Here is a 26,471-nt window from a genome sequence, read left to right as displayed (position 1 = left end):
TCATTCGATGTTTAGTACGTGGTTTTAATGCTTTAAAATGGCTGCTAACGTATACGATACGTATCGTAAAAGCTCAGGAATGCAAGATACACATAACGAACAACGTCTTGGAACGGAACTCGTTCGTAAGCCGAGAGTTGCCTGTATTCCCCTTTCAAAAAATCGTGAAATCCATTTACAGTAATGATCAGCAGATGGGCTGTCAGCAAATCCATTCAGCAAAGGTCCCTCGAAAGTACTGGTACCCATCAGCCAGCAAAGTGTTCATAAACAGAAATGATTTAAATTTTTATGTAGTTTAGTCAATTAAGTACGAATAAGCTACTACACCGTGAAAATTTAGACTAGGAAATAGTGTTAAAATCAATGACACCTTCCGGTATTTTGCTTTAAACTGAGTTACAGTCGTCAAACTTAAAGACGATGTTAGGAAAGTAATGCAAGTTGTGGGTTCTGCGCCTTTTTCTAAATCTTAAGATTCGTATTGTAATGATTTCAACACTTTATCAGGACTGTTGACGTCCTGATTGCTGTATACGAATATTTTTACAGTATTTAGCGGGTGGGCCGGATAACAATAGAGAAATCCTGTTGTATCTCGTCAATCGAGTTTGGCCAAGTTTTTATTTTAACGAAACTTCGGGTTCCATAATTCCCGAAACTTTCTTTACTGTCAGATTGTCTAACAGCTCCATGGAACTTGTTCATATTTACGACTAGAAACCAGAAATAAAAAAATCAAACACAAAGAAACTGCTCAACAGCAACCATAACCGATGCCACTCTGCAAAATTACGTCGCTCGTGTGTGAAAGAACCGAGGTCAAAAACGCCGAGCATATCGCATGGAGTTGACGACCTACTAGCCGTGTTCAGTGACCAACTCACGAGCGCCGTGACTTTCTCTAACCAACTTCAGTGCAGTTCAAGGCTTCCTGGCGGCCGGTTGCGTGATACTGCAGCTCACCAAAACTTCCTCAGCAGGTAAGTCGGTTGCTGCCTTCTAACCTGTAGATTCCTTGCATATCGCAAAAAACTGTGTAATGAGTAACATCGTAATCTGCAATTTTGTTAGGGTCTTCAAATAAAGAACAGTACGCGGTGTGGCAAGTAGAATGCGTGAGTTTTAGTCGTAAAATATAAGGGAATGAACGCCATTTTCGGTAACCATGCGTTCAATGGATGATATTATAACGGATCGCAGTCAAAAAGGGCCGAGGGTTTCGATAGGATTTGACTGGTTCAATAGGGCCCAACGTCGAGCTCTTGTTTACACGGTAATGAACCTCAAGGTTCTATAAATAGAGCTGAATTAAGTAACTTTTCGCTCGTATCAAAGTCAATTGAGTGTTTCTCGCCATTTATGAAACCCAAAGGTTCATTACAATGTTCACAAAAGCTCAGTAGTGGACCACAGACTGGGCTGTGCAATTCAGTTCATACTCTCACACCCTATATCCTTAAGTTCCATTTTAATATTATTCTCCAATATACGTCTTGGTCTTTTAGTTTTTCAGACTAATTCAGACTAATTTGAATTCCCAGTCCTTCTTATTCGAAGTACGAGGCAGTTCTTCACGCATTTCAAAGTTGGTCTTCGGGGTTGTATCGCTATGAGATAGATACGAACGTTTTTAAGGAATATACTGCCTCCATCTTCAGTGATCATTATGATCCTTCGAAACGTTGGTATCCTAAAACTCCACATGGCACTACAACCCAGAACAAAACCCGTCGACATCTTCACCGCCTTGAGAACCTCACGTCCCATCTCTCTGTTACGTCCGACCATACTACACGGCGCGACAACCCAGAAGACAGAAATCTTCATAACGTTATTATTATTCGAACTGAGTAAATTATTTTTCTCTCACTGACCGAGCATGCTTTATAGATATAAAAATGCATTTTAATTGCATTATTAATAATTAATTCGGGTTTGGCATTCACACAAACTCTAATTAATAATCTGGAAGACATATTAACCGTTCAAAGCTGAAGTTCGCCTGAATATTTAATAGTTCAGTCCATACCGCAAAGAGAACACTACACTTCACCATTACACAGATCAGCTGATTAACCCTGTTTAAGGAAATAATCCCTGTTCACAGCGAGATCCATACGAAATTGATGTCGAATTATTGATGGCTAAAGCACGTGGTACATATATTTACCACTCGATTTTGTCACATCCTTTTGTAGGTACAGTAAAGGAAGTCGATAGGCACCTGAAGATCTGAACTTTCTCAAAAAAGCAATTTAAATTATTTTCTTACTTAAACCACTTACAAATTATGTATCAGTAAGTAAATACTTCCTGTTGGCCATGCTATTAGTTCTTAGAAGTTTTGTCGCAAACCATATTAAATTTCTAAGCTGCATTTTACCCTTGATGACATGAACTTTCACAATTTCCATTGACATCTCTAGTTTCAGCTTTATCTTGCCATCTGCTTCGGCTGTTGTCACGCTAAAATCACGAGTCATCTTATGCATTTGTATATAAAGCAAAGTCATGGCGATTCTCGTGTTTGTACACATTTTCTTATTAATTTCTCTACACTGTAATCAACTTCAGCAAAAGTAAAACTTAGCAGTCGCTTAACTTTCTTTATTTCTTAAATTATTTAACGACACTTTCTGAACTGCATTTTTATAGCCTATATTTGAAGGGTAATTTTAAGCGAATTGGGAAGAATACGGAAGGCAGTGGTCTTGGCCTATTTTAAGGCACTGTCGTAAAATTTGGCTCGAGGTGTGTATAACGCTAACTCATACAGGGTTTGTCTGTCTGTCAGATTTTGATTAAATATTGTAAGGACTTTGAAATCATTTGCGGTCACTCCAAACTGTAATTTTTAATTTCCCACAATCGATAATAACAAAATGGCGGTCGTACGAACTTAAGAAGCCTAAGCGACAGAGTGACACAATGTAAGGTTATGAAACATTTCGCTAAATACAGGGAGGATACCAGATCGAAAACTTTAAAAATAATGATTTGTTTCCAGGTCTATCTAAACATAAAAGGTATATTGAAGAGGCTTTTAAATAGTTTGGAATCTTAAGGACTATAAAATGTACTCAAAATCCATTCAGTAGTTTCAAAGACTAAATTTGGAAGTGCAGAGATGAACACGATATTTTAATGTATTTTTCCAAAGAACGGACATAAATATAGGTTCCTGTCTTTACCCTAGCCAGGAGGGTAGAGATCAGAGTGGTCATAAACTGTACCCGGAACTACAGATCGAAAACTTCAAGTTTTATACCAACAGGAAGGGAAAGTTTCATAAAATTTGCATGTCTGTCATATTTATAAAAAAAGTTATTAATTGGATGTTGGCGGGTTTCCCGTAATCCCGGCTATGTTAATTACTTGACAACGAAAAACCAAGAAGGCCACTTTACTTCCGTATTTGTCTCAAGTACCGCGGTCGACACGGTCACTAAAAAAAACCCCACCCCCACTCATTTCATTAATGAATGCTTACATTTACCAGTCATGTCTTGTTACCGGAACGAACGATAAAATTCAAGCTAATAAATCCATAGGAAATATTTTTGAACGACAGTAACAAGTAAAAATTACATTTACGAAGAAATTAATTCGGAAAATGCTTACTACAATTAAATTCAAATCATTTATGTCTCCTGTACAACACTTGCAGATAAAATCCAAACTGTGGTGGAATCTGCTTTTCTGCAATGATGTGAAATTTAATCTCTCACTCTACGGGAAGAACACTCATAAGAGGGTACGCCTGACAGAAAGGAGGCAAGAGAAAATTACGTGATATTGAGCTTCATAATTCGCGTTCCTGAACAAATATTATTATTGTTATTAAGCCACGGAAGATGAGATGCTCAGAAAATAGGACAGAAAAAAGTGGATACACTTTAGTGTGAAAATCTTGAAGGAAGACACAACTTAGAAGACAAAGGCATAGATGGAATCATGATACAAACTGTGTTAAAGAAACAGGCTGTTGAAGTCGTGGGCTTGATTCAACTGGCTCAGCACCTGGTTCTTTTGTGAACATCGTGATAAACAATTTGGGTCTTACCAAAGGCGACGAATTCGCCAGTCGTACGACTATCAGCTTTTCTAAAATTCCACTCAATGGCGTTAATGTACCTTGAATACAATACGGACTCCGAACTTCCCGATAACACAGAAACAAAATTTTTTAGAATGGGCGCGAGGTGCTGGAAGCCACGAGGGCCACTGCTACTGGTGTTGCCTAACGTGACGGCGTTACTCCTGCTTGCTGGGACGTTTCTCATGCTGAACTGGCCTCCTGTCTCCATCAGGTCGACTGCAGTAAGGATGAGTCGCGGTGGCGAACATGTGGAGCAGCTGGGTGAGTGACACATTCAACAGAATGACACCCTGATTGATCACGACTATTCAAAAATCTACGGAAATTTGTTTAATAAATTTCGTAACGAATTCCTCAAATTTATTAGAAGTCAATGTTAGAAAACCTGAATATAAGAGACCACATGGAGGTTCTTGGGTGGCAAAATTGGATTGTATTCATCTGCCTGTGGATGTGATCCATTAACAGGTTGCTGTAAATAAGTTAGAACAGGGGTCAGATGGTGTGGACTGGATTGATCTTCCAGAGAAGCATGTCTAATAGCAGGCTCTTTTAAAGGCGGTAATGAATTTTCTGATTATAGAATTTAAATATTATCAGCTTCACATTAAGGATATTTCTCTACGGATTTAAATCGTATGCATTCAATGTTATGTGCAGAGAAGTCAAGAGACTGTTCTCGGCCTTGTTTGGATGGAGAGAAGGCTAAAGAATGCCACTTCAAATTTGTGCTGGAGACGGTCCCTACAGTTGACAGGTAAGACATTCTGATAAACTAACCTACTCTGTGTGATATCTTAAGTTATAAAGGCCGCGAATATGAAGACTGTCTTATGCGTTGTTGTGCCATGCAGTCTGGAAGAAGTCTGGAAGAAGTCTACCGAAATTTTGGAGGTTCTTGTTGCCTCCGTCAACCGGGCGCGAGCAATTAGTTTGATATATACTAACCAATCGGACAAGGTAGAATGGAATAGATAATCGAAAGCAGTTAATTTGTAAAACGAAGTTATGGTTTCTACATTTTAGCTAGATAAAGTATTTAAATATGTTGTCCGCAATGTCGACGTTATGTTAGGTTAGATTTAGTAAAGTTCAATTAATTTGACATGTAAGATTTGTTGCTTGTATTATGTAATCTGACCTAACTTCAGTTAATATATGACGTACCTAGTGAATACCTCATTATTTTACATATTAATTGCCCTCAAACAATAACGGAATGTCCTTATTGCACACTTTAACTTTGAGCAGTTTAATATATGAAATTCCTGGGTGTTTTACAAAATAACGTAAATATACACGTTAACGGTAACATATATACTGCCTGTTCTATATCCTTACTTTAATGCCTGTGTCTCTCTAGAGGATGTTCAAAATGCCCGGCCAATGAAACCGAATGTGTGGAGCGACACTGTGTTCTTGGAGATGGGGTGCAGAGGATAATGCTGTCTGTGAACAGGAAACTGCCAGGAACCGCTGTCCAGGTAGGCTCATTCACTTCTCGTTTCTCCATTTCTTAAATAACCGTCATTAACTCTTCGTTCAATAGGTTCCACGATTCTCATTGTAAACAGCGATTTTTTCTTTAAACAGGATTAACCAACTCATCCTTGTAATGGTGAAGAGTTATGTTTTCTTTGCGGTACGGACTAAATTCTTATATATTGTTTAGACCAGCGTAGACTAGCGAATAGGCTATACACAAAATCGGCCACCAGCTACAACAGCCAAATTCAAGAACTAGTTCAGTACGATCCCAGCTGTGATAAATACCTCCGCCCCCGATCCCTTCTTGCAACGTAACCTAACCTGCGGAATAAACAAATCCTTTTGCTCAACAAATGGTCAGAGGAGTGCCTATATAGTACATTGCTCTGAAACATTAACCTAACAGCACATCTTCAAATAACCCTCACCCCCACAAATAGGAACTAAACATCCCACTACAGAGCACCACCAGTCAGTTTTGGGTTCCCCCGAGGGTCAAATCCATACATGATCACATATACCAATCCCCTACGCTGGATCGGCAGTGATCCAAAGGGCACCAGACGACCATAGTAAGAAAATGGATAAGTGATAACGGATTTGTAAACCTTTTTGTAATTGGATGGGCAACGAACCAAGTGGATCATTTCCTATCCAAAACATATCTATGTATAAAAAAAGTATAAAATTTGTTAATAAAGGAAGCACACAGAGAGAGGCTACCGTTAGGGCTCGCGATTCTAAATGCCTGACTGCTGGCTAGAAGTCAGTACGCATCCGGAAGGTCCTGCGACCGGCCAACTCGACCAAGGTTTTCCGTGGTTTTCCTCGGTCCTAGAGCAAATGTTGAGTTGGTACCCAAATTCCACGTTGCTCTGTCTCTAATGCAGCCCTCCCAGTGTTAACATCAAAATTCCGCTCTATAGTAGCCCCCCCCCCCCCACATTAACGTAAATCTTTTCCAAAACGCCGCCATTCCAAGGCCAATATCAAAATTCAAAATTAACGCAAAGACCCTGATCCATTTCTTACCCCATCCTGTCTCCTAAATCCCTTGCCCTTACTAAACCTATTCATACCAGAAGGACGAGCGGGCAATGCCTGGGAACCTTCGTAGCCTCAAACCAACTCTCTCTCTCTCTAGGCTTCAAAGGGTTAAATCTGCTCTTCTGAGTTTTATGAGCAGAGTAGTATCAACATTTACATTAACGTTGTTTATAAACACGCCATAAAGACATACGGAAGTGGAAGTAAACTTCAAGTTAATTCCCCGACCGCTTGTCCTGGGGTTTAGCAACACCTGGCTTGAACCGGAGCCAGTCCAAATGTGGCTACGAAAAGAAAAAATACCTGTCTCTTCCGGCAATTACGCCGAGCCTGTCATATTGACTGACGTACACGCCCAATTTCATGTTCAGCCAATAAAAATGGCGGATATAGGCACTATGAAAAACAAAAAGAATTTACGTTAATATCTCCAGTACATACTGATTGTGTGAAATCTGGTGGTATATATAGTTACCACTAGATATTAAAGAGTTAAACCGATCAGGAGCGAGTTCTTTAGCCTCGAGTCACGCGAAAGTTGTTCAAATTTTCATACCGTAATGTCACTGTCACTCATCCACAATAAATGTCTGCGTTTCACGAAAAAGAATAGCTTCATTTAGTACTTCACACTTTTATGTGAAGTCACGTGGTTTCTGGCCGTAGAGAATTCTACTACCAGCCTCGTTAACGCAATTTTAATGTCTCGTACTGGATTACGTTGCACATTCAAACGGCAAGGATACACAGAAACACGACTTCAGACGCCATTTCACTTGAAATGGAGGGGAGTGGGAAGAGAAAGACAAATTAGCAATGTTATTTAGTAGGATTCCTTAACCGAAACAGACTTCGATGACAAAAGCAAACAGTACAACGGTTTATTACTTTAGTGAACTGAATATTCAGGAACCCCGTGTGTAAGTTTAACGTGCGTTAGTAGTCCTGTTTGACTGTGAAACGTAATATGTTGTTTCAATGGAAGAAGGTAATTTACAGGTATGCTCAGGGAAATGTTTGTATCTAAGATGAAACCGACAAGGAATTTATTCGAACTTTCTGTGAGGAATCGTCTTTGAATCATACTTGACCATATATTCTGTGCTTAAAAAAACGCATAAATGTCAATAATGCTCTTCTGGGTTAACGCCTTATGGACTCGTAGGTAGATACCAGCGTTACGGATGAATATCGACACCTTCACATCACAAAGAAACTCTAATCCAATACAAGTCTTAAAAATTTAATTTTTTTTTCAAAACTTCCTCTATCATCTCCATTTAAAATGCAGTTTTCACGTTAATATGTTTCGACCAATCATTCAATTTTTCATGCTGCTCTTGCCTTGTATTCGGGAGGACCCGGATTCAAATCTCAGCCGAGAGAATTACTATCCTGACAATTTTTTTTACAGGCAAATGTCAGGATAATACTTAAAATTAGGCTGGGACCACTTCCTTCCATTATGATCCTAATATTCGACGCTTTAATCTGAGTTATTGAAAGCACCGCAGAATAAATCGACCAATTTTAATGTTTTCATGCGTCATGTTTGTGTTTTTGATTAAAATATATATAATAAAATTCAGGTCAATACACAAAACTATATTTGGATGTTAAAATTTAAAATTTAAATGTGTTTAAAATTTTAAATTTGCGCTATTCATCACTATAAGGATGTTACATTAGAGCGCTCTAATGTAACATCCTTATAGTGATGAATAGCGCAAATTTAAAATTTTAAACACATTTAAATTTTAAATTTTAACATCCAAATATAGTTTTGTGTATTGACCTGAATTTTATTATATATATTTTAAATCGACCAATGTTTGTCAGTCATCATATCGATCTTAACTGTCAAAGGCGTGTCTGTTGTTTACTCAGTATCACCCGGAGAAGACTTCATTGCGTGCAAACTGCTTCTTAGTTACTTCACCAATGGATGCAATAAGACGAAACGAGTCTAAATAATATTTAATTATTCACTTCGTACCGCAAAGAAAACAACACTTCACCATTGCAAAGATTAACTGGTTAATGTTGTTTAAGGAAATAATCGCTGTTTATCTGAATTGTACGAAACCCCTTAACACAAAATACAGATTTGGTGACTCTTAAAGCAGATGGTACATGTAGTCACCAGTGGGCTTCAAAGGGATAATACCACATGAGTAAACGGAAGGGGTTTCCGAACTGTGTTGCAGGTTTGTGAGGGCGACACTGTCGTCGTGGATGTCGAGAGCCATCTGCCCGGCCTAGAGACAGCCCTGCATTGGTACGGGCAACTCCAGCGAGGAACTCCGTACATGGACGGAGTCCCAATGATTACGCAGTGTCCCATACAGAGCGAGACGAATTTTCGGTACAAGTTTCGGGCTTCAAACCCTGGAACCCACTTCTACCACTCTCATTATGGTAAGTAACAAATAAAGCACTGATATTAAGATGATAAAATCAAGATGGAAGACGTAGAGTCCTTTTTCAAAGGAGACCACAACTAGACTCTAACCCGAGCAATTTTAATATAGCCCACAACTTCAAACCCTATTTCTTTATTATATATTTTAATATTATCCTTTCATCTAGTCTCATCCCTTTTCAGATTTCCTGAACAAAATATTGTGTACGTTTCTCATGTCTTCCAGGTGCACGAAATGTATCGTCCATCTAATTTTTCTTGATTTGATAACTTCGATATTTATTTGAGATTACTGGTACTGGCACAAATAATGAAGTTTTTCGTTATGTTTCTCATTCCTACGTTTACTTCCTATTCCTTATGTTAAAATATTCTCCTTAGTACCCTGTTTTAAAACACCTTCTATCTATGTTTTCCTTACAGGAAGTGTACCCTATTAATGCATCACTGTTTAAAATGCAACCTCGTTGTCAAAATGGTGTGAAATGCTATTCATAGTATTTATGTTTAAACATTAGCTTCGTTCTTTCATTTAGCCTATTTTCTCCATTGTTTCCTTTGTGCTTGAACTGCACGATAAAATACATATATAAATAACAGTCATCTGTTTTTTCCCTTCGTGCATAAAAACTGACCCATTGAACTAAATTCTCCAAGTGTCGCCTATTGAGTAAATGTCGTACTGTCGCTTGTTGCGCCACATAGTCTGGTGGAAATTTATCGACGTTTCAGAGTGTTTGCGCTGATGATGGAAACAGCAAGGACCTCTGAAACGTCATCTTAATACTCATAATTGCGAGAACGTCATATCTCAAATGTTATATTGATTTATTATTCAGTCAAGAAACTGTAGAAATATAGATAAATTATATATTTTTCTCAATTTCTTTAATTATGATATATCAGCTGTAGAGATATGAAAAATGACAGGATCATTTTGACGGCGATCTTGAAAATATTTGAAATCTAATGTGTAGACCCAAGAAAATGTAAATATCAGAATAATATCTGTTCAGATCAGTTTCTCTTTATGGACGACCTGGGTTAAATGCCATTTGGGTGGCCCGATTTAATCCAAATGTAATTTCAAGAGAGATTATGGTGGACGAAATGACAAAAGACCAGGTTTTTCTCAGAGTTCTGTGGGTTTCTCCTGACAATCATTACTCTACCCCACGAGGTGCGTTAAACATTGAACAAGTATCAAATTATTATACCCTTCATCTAACCTCTGACTCAGCACACGACTAATCTAAGAATAAAAGTAGCTTTGTTTTGTTTTCTAATTTGGTTAAGCAACTGTATCACTGTTATGTATGGATAAATATATTTTCTTGCAGTTTCTCACCATGCAGATGGAATATTCGGCCCCTTCATCGTGAGGCAGACTCCCCGACTTGATCCCAACTCTGACCTCTACGATTATGATCTTGAAGAACACATCGTGACTATCTCTGCTTGGTCACGCTACGCATTTGTTTACAACCTTAACTTGCCAGAGAATATGCACTTATCTTCAATACTTATCAATGGAAAGGGAACTTACTTTGTGAGTATTTTTACGTGTATTTTACTGAGCCACTTACACAGTCCTTCACTTTCTGTTCAAAACTGTAGAAAACGAATTCGAAGATTACGAAATAAATATCTACATTTTTTTATAAGTTTGTGATACCTGTTATCCAATAAATTAACTATTTAGACTTTCAAGCAGTCACATTTTACAGCCACAAAATTTGTTAGAATGATTAAAAACAAAATTAATCCTCAGTTGTTCCTTGCAAGTTCAACCCATGTTCTGAGAACGTATGCTTTTGCACATTATGAAGGATATATTTCGTAGCTGTATCCTGGACTGTGAATGATATCGATAAAGGAAAACAGAAGGAATCAGACAAAAACCTTACTCAGTGTCACATTGTCCACCACAAATCCTACATGGACTGGCCTGGGCATGAACCTGGGTATCTGTGGTGAGAGGGCTACTAACTGCTTGAGCTATGGCATGGTCAAATAATTTTAATGGAAGGCTTTACAGTTTCGTCTTCCATCTCAAATACTTCTGCCAAGCGAGTGAATACATTTCCCTAGAGACATATACAGTTACATGCCAGTGCTGGGATCTCTTATTTATTGATTTATAGTTTATTTAACAATGAAGATTTCGCCCTGATGACGGAGGCAGTATGACCTCTGAAACGTTGGTAAACATCTACCAGACTACACAGCGCAACAACCCAGAAGACAGAAATCTTCATCGCCCTGATGATGGAGGCAGTATGACCTCCGAAACGTTTGTAAACATCGACCAGACTACACAGCGCAACAACCCAGAAGACAGAAATCTTCATCGCCCTGATGACGGAGGCAGTATGACCTCCGAAACGCTGGTAAACATCGACCAGACTACACAGCGCAACAACCCAGAAGACAGAAATCTTCATACTCATCGCCCTGATGACGGAGGCAGTATGACCTCTGAAACGTTGGTTAACATCGACCAGACTACACAGCGCAACAACCCAGAAGACAGAAATCTTCATCGCCCTGATGATGGAGGCAGTATGACCTCTGAAACGTTGGTTAACATCGACCAGACTACACAGCGCAACAACCCAGAAGACAGAAATCTTCATCACCCTGATGACGGAGGCAGTATGACCTCTGAAACGTTGGTTAACATCGACCAGACTACACAGCGCAACAACCCAGAAGACAGAAATCTTCATCACCCTGATGATGGAGGCAGTATGACCTCTGAAATGTTGGTAACTACAGACTACACAGCGAAACAACCCAGAAGACAGAAATCTGCATACTCACCGCTGTGAAAACCTCAAATCTTACATATTTAACAGTGCTTTTTCAGTAGCTCAGACTATAATGTAGAATGAGAGGATGATAGCAAATAATGAATTGGGAAGGATATGGAATTTGTCTGGAGAGACTGAGAAGAACCACGAAAAAACCCAGTCAGGATAGCCGATCTCTGGGCTGAGGCGACGTTAACCAGTGTCCAATATCAACATGTGCCGTATGATATTTTCACATTAATTTTGCAGGAAAATGCAAATGATTAGGTTAAACTCTCACTAAGATGTGGCAGAAGGAGCGGCTTTAAAGCGATATATCTTGCTCGTAGATCGATTGTGTTGAAGCAAAGATCATCTGTCGCCATAATCAATTAATACTGTAATTCAAATTTTGTATCTATCAAAACAGAATCCAGATTCAAAACCAGGAAGCCAGATGCCAAAAACTAGATTTGCAGTGAAGCGGGGTGGCCGATACCGTTTTCGTGTCATAAATGCTGCACCTCTGGACTGCCCAGTACAACTTCAGGTGGAGGGCCATAGACTGATGATCATTGCATCTGATGGAGCACCAGTGAAATCCACAGATGCTTCACATCTGCTATTATTTCCAGGTATGGATCTCATTATCATCATCAATAAATATATTAACTCGACACGAAACCAATTCGACAATAAAGTCAGAACACAGCAGTATCACAAAGATGTAAGAAACTTTCCAATAAAACATATAATATATGGAATATGAAACATAAAGTAAAATAAAGCTACCCTGCTTCACACCTTGTAGGAAAGGAGGTACAGCGTCTAGTGTCGAGTATTATTTTATCAATTCATGTTTATTTGTCATTTATGACTGGCAGTCTTGACCTTGTTCTGTCGTCGAGTATACATTTCGTTGCTGAAAGATCTGTTCATACAGTTAAATGTTATCACAACAATAATATAAAAAATTATAGCAACAGCATTTTAAATTTGCTTCTAATTCTGTATATATTTTTTTAGGTGAGCGGTATGACATAGTTTTAAATGCTGATCAGCCATCGTCGTCATACTGGATAATGGTCAGAGGACATGATCAATGTAAAAATCTTCATCAGGAAGCTCTGCTTGTCTATGATGGAGCAACTTTGCCTCATAAACTGAATGATATTACCAAATCTTCTCTAAGTGTAAGTCAGCTTCACTTTTTATGATTCCTTACATCGATAGAATTTTGTGAGGTAAATAGGTTATGTATCTCCACCATGTTGCCACACACACATTTGCTAGTCTACTTTCCTAATTATTTTGATTAAACCAGTCACCGTGTCCATTTGTCTACCTGATAACTTAAAAACAAACTGTTGGGTTTTGTGTAATTTGTTAAAATCTCATGTCCACACATGCAATATTATTGCTTTAATTATCTGCAACCAGTAGCACTAATATGACTGTACATACATTACAAGTTTTGCTGATGAGAGAAACATGGGTACAATCAAATATTAACTTTCAAATTAAACATCATATTTCAAAATATACAACTTTTAAGAACAGATAACCTGAATGAAAGAGGCCACTTTGGAGATGCATGTGTAAATGGGACATAATATTAAATTGGATCTTAAGGAGTAGAATGTGGTCTGAATTCAGCGTGCTGAAGAATTGGGTCCAGTAGGAGGCTCTTGTAAAAGTGGTAAAGGACCTCCAATTTCCCTAACAAGCAGTGTTAACAGTGATAGTGTAGAGATTCCCACACTACATAATCTGTACAATGTCATTCACTCATAAACTAGAATGCAATTGTCACTTCCTGGCTCATGGCTGCAGTAAAGACGGGAGGGGGTGGGGTGGTTATTTACATTTCACCTCAGAAATTCAAGGAAGTGTCTTTTTTGTATTACTGGGTGGAGAAAGTTAAAAAAATACGAGTTTCCCCTAGTCACTTGACACTTATAGCCCACATCTTTTTAAATTTTCTTCTTTGCACTTATCATCTAGCTATTAATGTGTATGAACTGATATAAGTGAACGTTCGGTTCAGTTGCGTTATGTTAGCTTTCAGGTAAGCATTCTGTAGTGGTTTGGTCAACTAAGTTTAAGTTTTACCATTACGCGGAACAAAATTATTCATTAACTGTTTTTATTCCGTATACTTAATCTAAGCAGAGCGACATATTTCAGCCTTGCATGAGTGTGTAACTTACCTTTGCACCTTTCCCGATGTTCAAGCGTAGCACATCTTGCAGCTCCAGAAGATAGTTGCTACTTATTAGGGATTACCAATGCACAACACGAAAAAGTAGTCCAGATGTTTTACTGTGGTGGAAGTCAAAAGGTGACAAGAATATAGCGATCATAAATGATAAATTGAATTCACTTATCACCACACACACTGCACACGAACGTGAATACACACGGGCACTGCGCTAGAAGTAATGCCCAAGGTCATGCGCACTTATCAGGGACTTCTTTCCTTTGTGCCAATTGCAGTTCACATTGATTATGTATAGTTAAATCACAAATTTAAGTTGGCGTAATGAATGCCACTTACAGAGAAAACTCCAGAAAGTACATTACACAACATAACCAACACTGAAAATAATAATGGACACAACTAGAAATTGTTCCCAACACAACCGAATGAAAACTCTAATAAATCGGTTGGGGCGGAACTATCGAATAATGCAGTTACTTTAAAAACAATCGAATGAATTCAATCGTTTTATGATCGAATGGCTGAATAGCCGAGAAACCGAATTATTTTTTTTAATTATATTTATTAGAAGAGCAAATCAAATCCTTTCCCTATTGTTCGAACCTCTCCATTTCTTTAAAACTAATAGTGAGGAAAGATTAACACGAAGTTTTGGAAGCAATCTAACGGATTTATAGGTTAGGTTACAACGCGATTTACGTATATTGCATATCCGAATGTGGTGTCTAATATTTGTTGTATTGAGTAAGTTCCAAAATGGATTTGCTCCATTCCCCTTTTTGAATTTCCAAATTACTGTTTCTTTTACATTTCACCCCAGGAACTGTCTGCTGCTATGGTGAAGCTGTGCCCCAGTTTGTCTTACCCAACTTGCAGACCACAAGAAATAAAGTCGCTGCAAACAGCAGACACACAGAATAACCTTGCAAAACTGCAGGTACCTCAGGCTGACATGAAACTGTTCATTCCCTTTGATGTTTATGCTTATGATGGCTTTACTGATGCAGATGTCAACTTCGGTTTCAGTTTGAAAGAGTCTTTATACTCTCCAAGCTACCTGTGTAAGTATTACACTGCTAATTCATGACCAGATTCTTTGAACATCTCTGTTACGTAATTGTTTATTAGTACCTATAGGTTTTACACATGAGTTAATAATAAATTTTAAAAATCTGCAATAATTTAAACATGGTTCTCAGTGTCAATAAAATTACAGTTTGCAATACTCCCATTGATTGTGCTTCTTGGGCTTGTGAATCATCTATTTCCATTTCAAGGAACTGCATGAGACAGAGCATGAACCCAAGACCAAGCCCAAGACTGAGCTAGAATAGTCACAAATTAAGATTGACACAGTTATGCACATCTGACATTCTCCAACTTTCCCTTGAAATAACTAAGATCATAGAAAGAGTGTTACTAGCATCCGTGAAAAATCTGACATTTGATTCCTTGGTTTTTCATTTTTAAAAGCAGTAAAATTTAACAAAAAAGCTGTGAAAACTGAAAGAGAAAGCATACTTTGACAGCAGAAAGCCTGAACAATGCTCATTATTTTATTCTTACCATGAAACAGTCTATTAATGTCCCAAACAACAAATTACCACCTGCTTCAATTGCATCGTGCAGTATTTGCTGTTAACCTCTTCACAGATAACAGGAATACTCCTGTGCAGCTGTCTCAGGTGGACAGACTGACATTTAGATATCCATCTTCTCCATTGCTGAGCCAGCCTGAGTTTATACTCAGAGAGATGCTGTGCGATGAGCAGTGCCGGAACCGCAAGTTCTGCGAGTGCCTCCACATAGTTCGTGTTCCTCTCAATGTCGCTCTGGACGTAGTCCTCGTCGATGAAGGTATGTTGTTATATTTCTTTCCAGAATGCTTTTAAACAGGAAGTTCTGGAATATACTTAAGTCTACTTTCCTGTACATATTTCAGTATTTATTTATAATTTGATAATTATACAATTTAACAGTTAATTTATATTCATAATTTTTGGTAATACAGTCATACTTACTACATTAAATTTATTGCATAACTTTAATGTTTCACACAATTATCATGTTCATAATTGTTAAAAGAAAGACCACAAAGAATTAATTATAATTAGACACTGTGAAAGCTTCATATCATATTTTTTGTGTTTTTATAGGTTATGGTAGTAATCACTCCAACACATTTCATCTACATGGATACAATTTCCTTGTTCTGGGTTCTGAGTCTCTTGGTCATCCTGTAGATGTGGCTGAGATTAAACAGATTGACAGTCATGGCTTGCTCTCCAGAAACCTTGTGGATGCTCCCAGAAAAGACACAGTCGTAGTCCCTAATAAAGGCTACACGATCATCCGTCTGTTTACCGATAACCCCGGTTAGTAACATGTGCTAATTGTCTTAACATGTGTCTGTTATTTGAAATTGTAGCTCAGTGAAATAGAATCCAGTTTGAGAAGCTGATAGTAATTCAGCTCGTTAAGAAATTCACGACTTATGTGGAACCTTATATGAAGGTGACGAGGCAGGTACCCACTGGAGAGGAGACTGTTGGTAACGGAGCTGGTCCTGCTGTTGTGGCAGAAGAGAGATCATTGCCCATGGCCAGTCATTTCACTGACTGAGTTGACGCACCTCAATGATAATTGTGATGGTCATCATTAGAGGAGGAGGGGGTATTGATACTGAACATTTATGGAAGTAGAAATATATATTTCTGTTATGGATGAAGAGAGTAGTGTGTTTCATTTTTATTTTTAGGTTATTGGCTGTTTGAGGTTCGTTCAGAAAGCTCCATCATAGGAGGAGGGTTGCAGTTCATTGTCCAAGTAGGCGAACAGAATCATCTTCCTCCAGTACCACCAGATTTTCCTCATTGTGGTACCCATAAATGGCCAAATTTCGTATTTTGACATATTGTTAATATTTATGTTTGTAATTTTGTGTTTAAGAATAAAGTTTATTTATTCTTTCATTGTTTATTTTATACATTAGATTTCTCAGCACATTAAATGTCTACACCATGTAAAAATTAGAAGGTTGATGGGATTGCTAAAACGCAGTGTTTTTAATGTAATTTAGATAGGAAATGACATGTTTTGATATTGGACAGTTTAGTATATATCTTTTCTCTTGCATTGTCATGGAAGAGAAAAGTAATGATGATGGATGATGATCAGTTGAATAAGGAAGATAATGTTTAGGAAGAGAGAAAATAAAGATGATGAGAAATTCTAAGATTTGGAGAAGGAAAATTAAGAGCTCTGGGTTATGACCCAATATTGACTCATGATGCTGCTTTGAATGTGTCAGCAAGGGTCTCAGTAAAATTTTAATATTGGTCAAGATTTTACTTTGACAAGGCAGCTTAGGTATTCAATAAAAGGAAGATGGCACTTCAGCAGTTGGTAGTGGAGACAAGAGCAGAAATGCTGTTACTGCATATATCGAAGATATACGTAAGTAGAGAGGGGAGTACAGTGGAAGACGAAGTTCAGAAATGGCTTCGGCCAGAATATGACATGCTGTAATGAATTAAAAGTAGTTTATTATTTTTAATATTATATTTTGTTTTGTATGTACAGTTTTATTTTGAAGGCATAGCGGGCATATTGTATTTTAGTTGTTGAGTTGGCTAGCCATATCTGTGTTGTTGATCGATTTTACAGATTCATACCAACATCAATAAAAATCTCCCCAGTTCGTGTGATCTTGGTCAGGCAGTGTGTGTCGGTGAGTGGTTAAGTATGGTGGCTAAGCTTTATTACGCCGAGATTTTCATCAATGCAGTTCTGCTATGAGGTATGTTTGATAGGGATAATCGTATGGATGAAGGAAGACATTGTTTCGAAGTTAATTAGAAATTACGTTCATTTGGATTACGGAAGACATTCGGAATGTTCGGTACACTCTCTTATTCGGAAACCTGTATTGTCGCACAGTTCAATTATTTATCAGTATATATTAAAGCGTGTTAATAAATGAAAAGTCTGTTGGAATTCGTAAGGAATAGTTTACTGATGTTTAGAGAACAAGAATTCCTGGAGCAAGCCTGAGTTGTCTGAGAGGTTAGGTGTGGTCACAGAATCGCTCGGAGAAAAATGTCTAGCATTGAGTGTGGCATGAGTGGTAATTCCGACCTAAATTTTTAAAGAAAGTAGGTCATATTCCGTGATGAAACTGCGTAAAATCCGGACTAAGTAGGTCGCAGGTGTCCAAGGCGAACTACGTTACGACGGACGTGTTGCTAACGGGAGGTACCAAGGGACCATTTCGGGGAGTGTACCGTAGTCAGGGACAAGGAAATATCAGATTTCGTGCAGCAACTGAATGTTCTAAGTCACACCAACCACTGCATTTTTGATGAAGTCCTCCTCCTACGAAGTCATGCTTTGAAAACGTCTTTAATCATATGCAACACCGAGGTTCACTCTAAGTATGTTGCCTAGTTCTAATTATAAGTTTTATGGTTCCTTTGGTTCACTTATGTGTTTCATATTTTATTTTCCTGTTCATCTGCGGTCTGATTGTGATTATATTTCTACCAAATCTGGAAGCCCCATATTCACAACTGTAATTGCCTGTTACAAATATGTGAGGTTGTTTAACAGTTTATTGGTGTTTTTATTTTTACCATAAATTACCTACGTATTTTATTTTTGCAAATACAAGAATAATTAAAATCAACGCCATAACCATAATATGGGCTACAGTTGAAAAAAGGTTAAGAACCTGTAACCGTCCAGGCAACGCTGCAAGGGCGAGCTGGCCGAAATTCGTCAAAAACAAAGAATCGGCTGTAAAGTGAGAAAGTTGGGGGAGGCCTCACATGTGGTCCTTTTTTGGGGGGGAGTAAGCCAGCAGCAAGCAGTGGTGTTCAGGAAGGGTGGCTGGGCAGTTGCAAAGAGTGGTGGAAAGTTTCTTGAATGTAGAGGTTGGGACGTTTGTGGGCTGGTGTTTTGAAATAAATACATAATAAAGGTATAATTGGATTAACAGTGAATCAGTGTCTCTCAATCACACATCCGATCCCCGTGTACGACCCTGAGCACCCGAGCTAGCCGAGGCAAACGACTAACCAAGGACGGTTATAAACCACTACACTAGAGGAAGACACATACAAGCTGGTCACAACGTTCCTTTTTAACTGCGGCTAACAAATCTTCAAGATCTAAAACTAGTCATCAGGACTGTGTTTCTGATAGTCAGCCTTTCACGTGGAATGAAATGTATAAAAATCATGGAAGCGGATCAAACAGTGTGAGAACTGAGGGCAACACCCATATGCTCTGATGTCACTGCAGAGGAACTTTGTAGGCTTATGTGAAGGTATGGTGGGGTAGATACGTAGTTGAGGTGGGGGAGGTATACAGGTAATTTGAAGGTGATGTCGAAGCTGTAGAGCGATGCATGGAGGATAACATAGCTGGGTCTTCTGGATCATAAGAATAGTTCTCACGAAGGAAGATTTATCCTTCGAAACGTAGCGATTTTTTTCAGGTTTCTGAATTTTTAAGGCTGAAAAAGGCGACAGATAACGCCCAAAACAAAGCAAGTAGTAATAGTCTCTAATACCATCGCCGAAGGTATTTTTTACAACACTTCATTTGCTGTGTTATTGATTAGATGGCGTATTTGATTTTTGTACGTATTTAACTGTGTTAGGGAAAGGAGATATGTGTTTGCAGGTACTGTTTGTAAAATTCATGTTCGAAAAAAAAATGCAATTACTCATATAATACGCTCTATTAATTTAGAACGGTTTTAATTTTTAACGTTCGTCCTAGTGCGAATTGCTTTCTGGTACATCGAGTGTGACGGGGGAAGGGGGGAGGAGTATTACGATCGAGGAAGGGAAGTTATCTGTTCGATTTATGCGATTTCATCCTTTGTGACTTCTCTTTGGAACACAACTGTCTGTCTAATACATGGATTCGTATTTGTGTATATGTGGAGAATTGGTTGTGGAGATGGTAATGAGCGAAGGCGTGCGCGGACAAGTGGATGGCTTTTTATGTACAAGAGGTAAGGTTTCTAGCCGCTTTAACCACTAGGAAAATTAGGCAGTTGTCTAGGGCGAAAATATTAATAAATTGAGGGCGAGGAACGCTGATAGTTTCTGCCCAGTTGGCCAAATATACTTGCGCCAGGCTTGGGTTAGGTGGACATGTAAATAATCGATATATATATATATAATTTTTGCTTGACGTAAATTCTTCTTCTATAGGACATACAAGCACAATTTAATGGTATGTAAGACTTGAGGTTCTCACAGCGGTGAGTATGAAGATTTCTGTCTTCTGGGTTGTTGCGCTGTGTAGTCTCGTCGATGTTTACCAACGTTTCAGAGGTCATACTGCCTCCGTCATCAGGGCGATGAGTATGAAGATTTCTGTCCTCTGGGTTGTTGCGCTGTGTAGTCTGGTCGATGTTAACCAACGTTTCAGAGGTCATACTGCCTCCGTCATCAGGGCGATGAGTATGAAGATTTCTGTCTTCTGGGTTGTTGCGCTGTGTAGTCTGGTAGATGTTTACCAACGTTTCAGAGGTCATACTGCCTCCGTCATCAGGGCGATGAGTATGAAGATTTCTGTCTTCTGGGTTGTTGCGCTGTGTAGTCTGGTAGATGTTTACCAACGTTTCAGAGGTCATACTGCCTCCATCATCAGGGCGATGAGTATGAAGATTTCTGTCTTCTGGGTTGTTGCGCTGTGTAGTCTGGTGGATGTTTACCAACGTTTCGGAGGTCATACTGCCTCCATCATCAGGGCCCTGATGACGGAGGCAGCTTGACCTCTGAAACGTTGGTTAACATCGACCAGACTACACAGCGCAACAACCCAGAAGACAGAAATCTTCAATTTAATGGTAGTTTAGCACATCCGTAAGTTAGGTAATTTAAAGATGTAATTAGATGCAAAGATTGAATGTACAAGTTTCAACAACTTTATTGTTAACTCAAAAATACAATATAATAATAATGAGTGACACACATCACCAGCCACACAAAGTGTGTTATGTTCGGTAACAATATCATCTTGATTTGCTGATGTGAATACAACATCTGAATTACGACAGAACAGGTTGCACCAAAACTGAAATATGTCTGGTGTTAAATTTAACAGATTTTATTTGACACTAAGAAATACTGAAGAAGACTATTTGTCATTAATTCACTTGTTGAGACTAGTTTCACATCTGAGTTCCTCTAATAAATGGATTTCTGGTTATTTTTATAATGGGTAACTTGTAACGTTATTATTTTGTGGCCACTACACAGAATACAATTTAGCCATTTATTACGTTATGCTAATTTTTCTGTAAGCGTATTCTGTGCTGGCCGCTTTAATTCCATTAAAAAATTTTCCTTGAGATTAACAGTGTTCTTTATACAAAGAAAGACATAATTTATAGAATTATTTTTTGATATAAATGTTTTACATTAAACAAAATATTTACAGCCTTAGCAGTACACAACGAAAATTGATCACCTAGTTACAGCGTAAAATCGACGTAACTCTTCATTAAACGCAAGATAGAATATATTTTATTTCTAATAGTGTCTTAAATGATTTGTTCATTGCAACCAAAATACAGTGATAAGTGAGGATCTAGAAGGAACTGCTCACTTACACATATTCAGTTATTAAAATATCTATTAAAATCACAGCTAATCGTAATAGATTCTGTACAATTACGAATAGAATTTCTGATGGTAATTGAGAGTTTTGTCAGGAATTCTGACATGATTTTGAGCTCCATATTTATAATTTTCTCCACAAAACAATACCTGTAATTTTTGTGGATAAAAATAATTGCACTCTTCTCTTTATATTTTAGTTGTAATTCACTCATTCACGTAATTAAATAAATATTAGAATGCGAGATATTAAAAGAGATATAAGTTGTCTTTGAACATTCAGTACTAACGCAGTGTCCCTGCCATTCCACTAAAAAGTATAAAAACTACTTTTGAGTAGAATAAGGATTCCATGAGCTTTAAGATGAAAAATGGGTTTGACCCTATAAAGCTAATGGTAGCCTTTTTTAACAAATAACTTGTAGAAATGAGATGAAGGCGTGACATCATTAGAGGTGAACATGGTGATGTAATGAGATGATGGCGAATTCTTTGGGCTCTCCTCGTATTTGGTCAGGCCATTAGAAATGATTCACGATGATGATTCACGATAGTTTACAACAATGATGTTGAAAGTAATCCATATAAATGCTGGGCTTCATATAGTGTTAGAAATTGCCTGAAAGGCACCTACTTGATAAATATATTTAGTTTCTGTTGTGTTTTTGTAAGGAGCATCATTTAGCAGTTTCCTCTAATGAGTTTCACAAAAAAAAAATCTCAACAAAGGAAAGATAATCAAATATGAGCATTATTTGATTTTATCGAGAATGACATACTGTCGCATGTCTAATACATTCCCAAAACGTCTTGGCATATTAAAATTGTAAAATTATTAAGTACATAAATTATTCTTTCATCAATGTTGAACAGGTTTAAAAAAATGATGCTGTACCTAATAGACGCCAAGAAATTTTGGGTACAATTTGCCGCAAATAGACATATGGAACTCTTCAGTGCGTCTGTGTCCTTGTAGTTAATGTACATTATCCTCAGTGTAAACTAATAGGAGGTAAAAAATCACCACACCTGGGGAAATTTTGTGGCACGGGTGGCAGGTCTGCGTGAGTTCCGACGTGAATGATCGTATTCATGCCTATGACGATGTGGAACAGGAAGTGACAGTGAAATAGCCAATATCCTGGAAAGCAAGGCACATGACAAATTAGTTCAGTTGATAATGAAGAAATATGCACTATTTGGTACTCAAAATGTTGCTTTTTAAATGTCCCTTGAGTTTATCATTATTTATATCGATGAGTCTGCTGGGAAAATTTAAAAAAATTAAATTTACCGTAAGCATATCATTACTTCTTGAGAAGCTTAGTCGCTCAGTTGCTCCAGAAATTTCTGTCCTGTTACGGAAGTCAAAGATTATTTGCTATGTTCACGGCTGACTGTCGCTAGATCATGCCATGAGGCAGATGAAACTAATTCAAATCCTCACACATTATTTATTACCTTTGGTTAATTTTAATATTATCCCATTATCTACTTATGAGGCCCCCATTTCGTCTCTTTCCTTCAGGTAATCGGACAAAAATGTTTGCATCCATCTGAGCCTACTTCATTTGTTCACAGTAATAATATTTAGGAAGAGTTAAGAATTGTTTGTCTCTCGTGACATCAAGGAGAGATTTGGTCTCTTCTGCCTGGTGTCAAAAGACTGAATCATGCATCCACCTACCAGGGTTATCTGCACGGAACCGGAACACGACGTAGCCATTATTAGGAACAGCAATTGTATCTTTTCCGGGAGGCAGGTTGAATTGTCTGTTGAGAAGACCTCGCCTGTCCAGGTCCAAGGCATGCTTGAGGTTAATCTTTTTCACGTTCCTATCTGGTGACCTCCCCATACCGATAACATTGAAAGCGTAGCCATGTAGATGGAACGGGTGGCTCAGGTTTGGCTGTTGGACTGCAAACGAACACCATGGTCTGATTACATAAATGTTTCAGTACAACTTATAAAACCTACTTTTCTATAATACGTATTTCCAGCGATACAAGTTTATAATCCAATAATAGATTGAAATGGGTTATTATACCAATGTTGTGAGGAAATGGGCATTGGATAAAATTGTACTCGAATTAGTAATTGTTTGTAATTGTAAACATGTTACATGCTCATTATTATTAAGTTTTTTATAAAAATATAAGTAAATTAAAATGAGCTATTATTATTAATAACAACATAAGTGTTACGTTGTTAATATCAGTGGCCACGAAAGGGGCATGCATGTACTTGTATGTATCGGAACTGCCTTTCGTCCTTGATTTTTGTCCCAGTAATTGTTATGTTAGATCGACGATAATGAAGAAGTAGTTCGGAATATTTTAGGTAACGTAGTTTTAAAATCGTTAAAATTATACGACCTTTTTTGGACACTACGTAAATTTTAAAAAATGTCAGATAGTTTGGGAATCCCCCTGAGATCGCTGAGTAATTTACCTTCGTCGACTAAAACGACCTCTACAACGGCGTTGAGAGGGATGTCTACTTTGTGGGTGCACATGCAGTTGGAGCCACAGTCTGCGGGTCTGTTGTCACCATTACAGAATTGTTCCGGTGGGATGTCGTCGACCTGGGACAAGGGGGGCGAAGGTGGAAAGACGAAGGAAATCTCGTCGACGAGACTGATGACGTGGTCACCAGTTGGGGCAACTGTTAACAAAAGAAATCCGATATCGTTAGTTGGCACCGACATAAAAAGAAGACCAGGATTTTGTCAATGGCTCATATAAACATTTAAAAAGCAGGTTTCTATAAAATAAATATAGTTTCTAAACATTTATTAAATGAAATAATATAGAAAAGTGAAACAAACAGTGTCACAAAAATTACGGAACAGATGTACTTATTTGGCGTTGTTATTCACATATGGGAGGCGTTTGTGTATCAGCGTAAGCCTGTACCATTTGCGATCATCACAGAATATCTGAGATCCTTCTTCATTTTATCCCCCAAATTTTCTGCTCTGTATTCTAAGAGGTTGTTTCCCAAAGGGTTTCTCCACCAAAATTTTGTACGCATTCCTTATCTCCCACATTCTCAACACATTGACCTGTCCTAGATTTCAGTGACCCAACAGTACTTGCGAACTGTGTAAATCATGAAGTTATCCATCATGTGATACTCTAAGTGACATTGACATTTATTAATTGGTTACAATTTACAATGTTGGTCATGACTCTCTTGTCTTGTGTCCATTTCTAAACGTATTTAAATTTGTTTTAATATTTTATACTTTCATTTTAAACTGTACTGTTATTTCTCATATTTACCACCCCTACCCTCACAGTTTAAGATATATTATTTATTCCTCCTTATATTTTATTACTTATTTTTTCCCCATTTGTCTTTATCATTAAGTGATACCTTAATATGCTAAACAAAAGTCACTAACTTTCTTTCTGTTCTTTATTCTGTCCACGTGACCTTTCTCTACCTTTCATCCATAAAATTGCTGTTGAAGTTGGATTCTTATCCTCTCCCCTTCAACTGTTTTGTTTTAATTGGCGACTTTTTTCCTGGTTTCTGTTTTGTTAGTAACTTGCAACAAACATTTAGTACACAAGAGACATCAAAATCCTGTCCATGTTACAAGTCACAACAAGAACGGTTTTATTTCAGTGTTACTCTTTCAAGATGGTTGTTAAAACGGAGTAAAAATGTGATATGACTGTCTTTGTGCATACATTTTAAATATTATGTACTGAAGCATGTCAGTGTAAGGCTTGACACTGCTTCCTTGCCATAAACGTCCCAAAATACGGTTATTTTTTAAGTCATATCCGCTTCTTTGAGTCGTTTGTCAGTTTATCGTAAACAATTATTCTGCTACTCTACGCTACGTAATCAACTCAGTCAAAATGTTAATGAATAATGGCAATAAATAATTATTAATATTAATACTTTTATAATTCATGAAATTATCTGATGGGTGACGGTGATGAATTCAGCGATGACGAATATTTTCCTTTTGTCAGCACAGAGGTCAACAGGGTCGAGATTGGAACCCAGAAATTCAAGTGACAAGTGACCGGTTAAGATTCCAAATAAGAGACAGGCAGATTGTACCCAAGTATCGGTTGTAAGAGTGAGGCTGGAAAATTTCTTCAGGTCTGTAGAACAGGAACCTGAAGGGAAGGAAAATCTTGACGTCGGGGCGCTCCTGAAGCAGTCCCTCGTCGATGTGCTTGGCGTTCTTCAGCTGGTTTATGCAAACTGCATCAGTTCGTTGTCTGTTGCACACAGCATCCAGAGGGTTCAGAACCTGTAAAATTCATAAATCACTAAACTTTATTCTCATGTCTAAGCATCAAACCATGAAATTGTGACAGACTTTCATCTCAGCGTATAACAGCATTTAAAATTAAAAATATTTAGTAATATATATTTCTTATTTCCGTCTATACACAAAACTTAGTTGTTAAAATTGGTGTTATTAAAGTTTAAAAACTTAAAATTTGGCGCCCTTCATCGCTATTACGATGTTACAATTTTAGCGCTCATTATTTTAATTTCACAACATGTTTCGATACTACGGTATCATCATCAGGTTCTTATCATTATTTTTATCTTTAAAACTAATTCATATATTTTATAATGCAACTATCATTGATTTGTTTGTTTTGTAGTTTTCAATTTTGTAGGTTATTTCTTTTTACTCTTCGTCGTTATGTTTTAGATCAGTCGTTCTGTGGTCTGTGAAACAATTAATTGACATTCGAATTATTAATTCTTTATATGTAAAAGAGT

General features: G+C 37.7%; 2 protein-coding genes across 2 annotated transcripts in view; one reads left to right on the top strand and one right to left on the bottom strand.

Moving 5' to 3' along the window:
* Positions 1-762: 762 nt before the first annotated feature.
* On the top strand, positions 763-17,044 carry LOC110836813 (multicopper oxidase 3). Its single transcript, XM_022078417.2, has 12 exons — positions 763-983; positions 4,194-4,363; positions 4,763-4,859; positions 5,466-5,586; positions 8,845-9,055; positions 10,400-10,608; positions 12,282-12,486; positions 12,878-13,044; positions 14,893-15,133; positions 15,726-15,929; positions 16,229-16,447; positions 16,831-17,044. Exons 2-12 carry the CDS (start codon positions 4,195-4,197, stop codon positions 16,980-16,982), a joined length of 1,995 nt encoding a protein of 664 aa, XP_021934109.1. The 5' UTR covers positions 763-983; position 4,194; the 3' UTR covers positions 16,983-17,044.
* Positions 17,045-20,999: 3,955 nt separating this feature from the next.
* The window catches only part of stw (laccase), a 73,729-nt gene continuing 68,257 nt past the window's right edge, over positions 21,000-26,471 (bottom strand). Inside the window, exons 8-11 of the mRNA XM_022078377.2 lie at positions 25,791-25,986; positions 24,162-24,374; positions 23,397-23,627; positions 21,000-22,850 (exon numbers count right to left, since the gene is read on the bottom strand). Of these exons, the coding sequence (XP_021934069.1) occupies positions 22,702-22,850; positions 23,397-23,627; positions 24,162-24,374; positions 25,791-25,986 (789 nt within the window). The 3' untranslated portion in view covers positions 21,000-22,701. The remainder of the gene's footprint in view (positions 22,851-23,396; positions 23,628-24,161; positions 24,375-25,790; positions 25,987-26,471) is intronic.

This window comes from Zootermopsis nevadensis, unplaced genomic scaffold, assembly GCF_977971745.1.
Source record: "Zootermopsis nevadensis isolate Lab colony 2312 unplaced genomic scaffold, Znev_1.0 Znev_ptg000016l, whole genome shotgun sequence".
In the NCBI taxonomy this organism is placed as follows: Eukaryota; Metazoa; Arthropoda; class Insecta; order Blattodea; family Termopsidae; genus Zootermopsis; species Zootermopsis nevadensis.
The sequence above is the reverse complement of the archived record's forward strand: the minus strand, read 5'-3'. Positions and strand labels throughout refer to the sequence as shown.

Excerpts from the sequence above, each read along its gene's own strand:
- LOC110836813 (XM_022078417.2), top strand. The coding sequence starts at position 4,195 with ATGGGCGCGAGGTGCTGGAAGCCACGAGGGCCACTGCTACTGGTGTTG. Across the intron at positions 9,056-10,399 it reads CTTCTACCACTCTCATTATG|TTTCTCACCATGCAGATGGA; the intron begins GTAAGTAACAAA and ends ATTTTCTTGCAG. Across the intron at positions 15,930-16,228 it reads CGTAGTCCTCGTCGATGAAG|GTTATGGTAGTAATCACTCC; the intron begins GTATGTTGTTAT and ends GTGTTTTTATAG.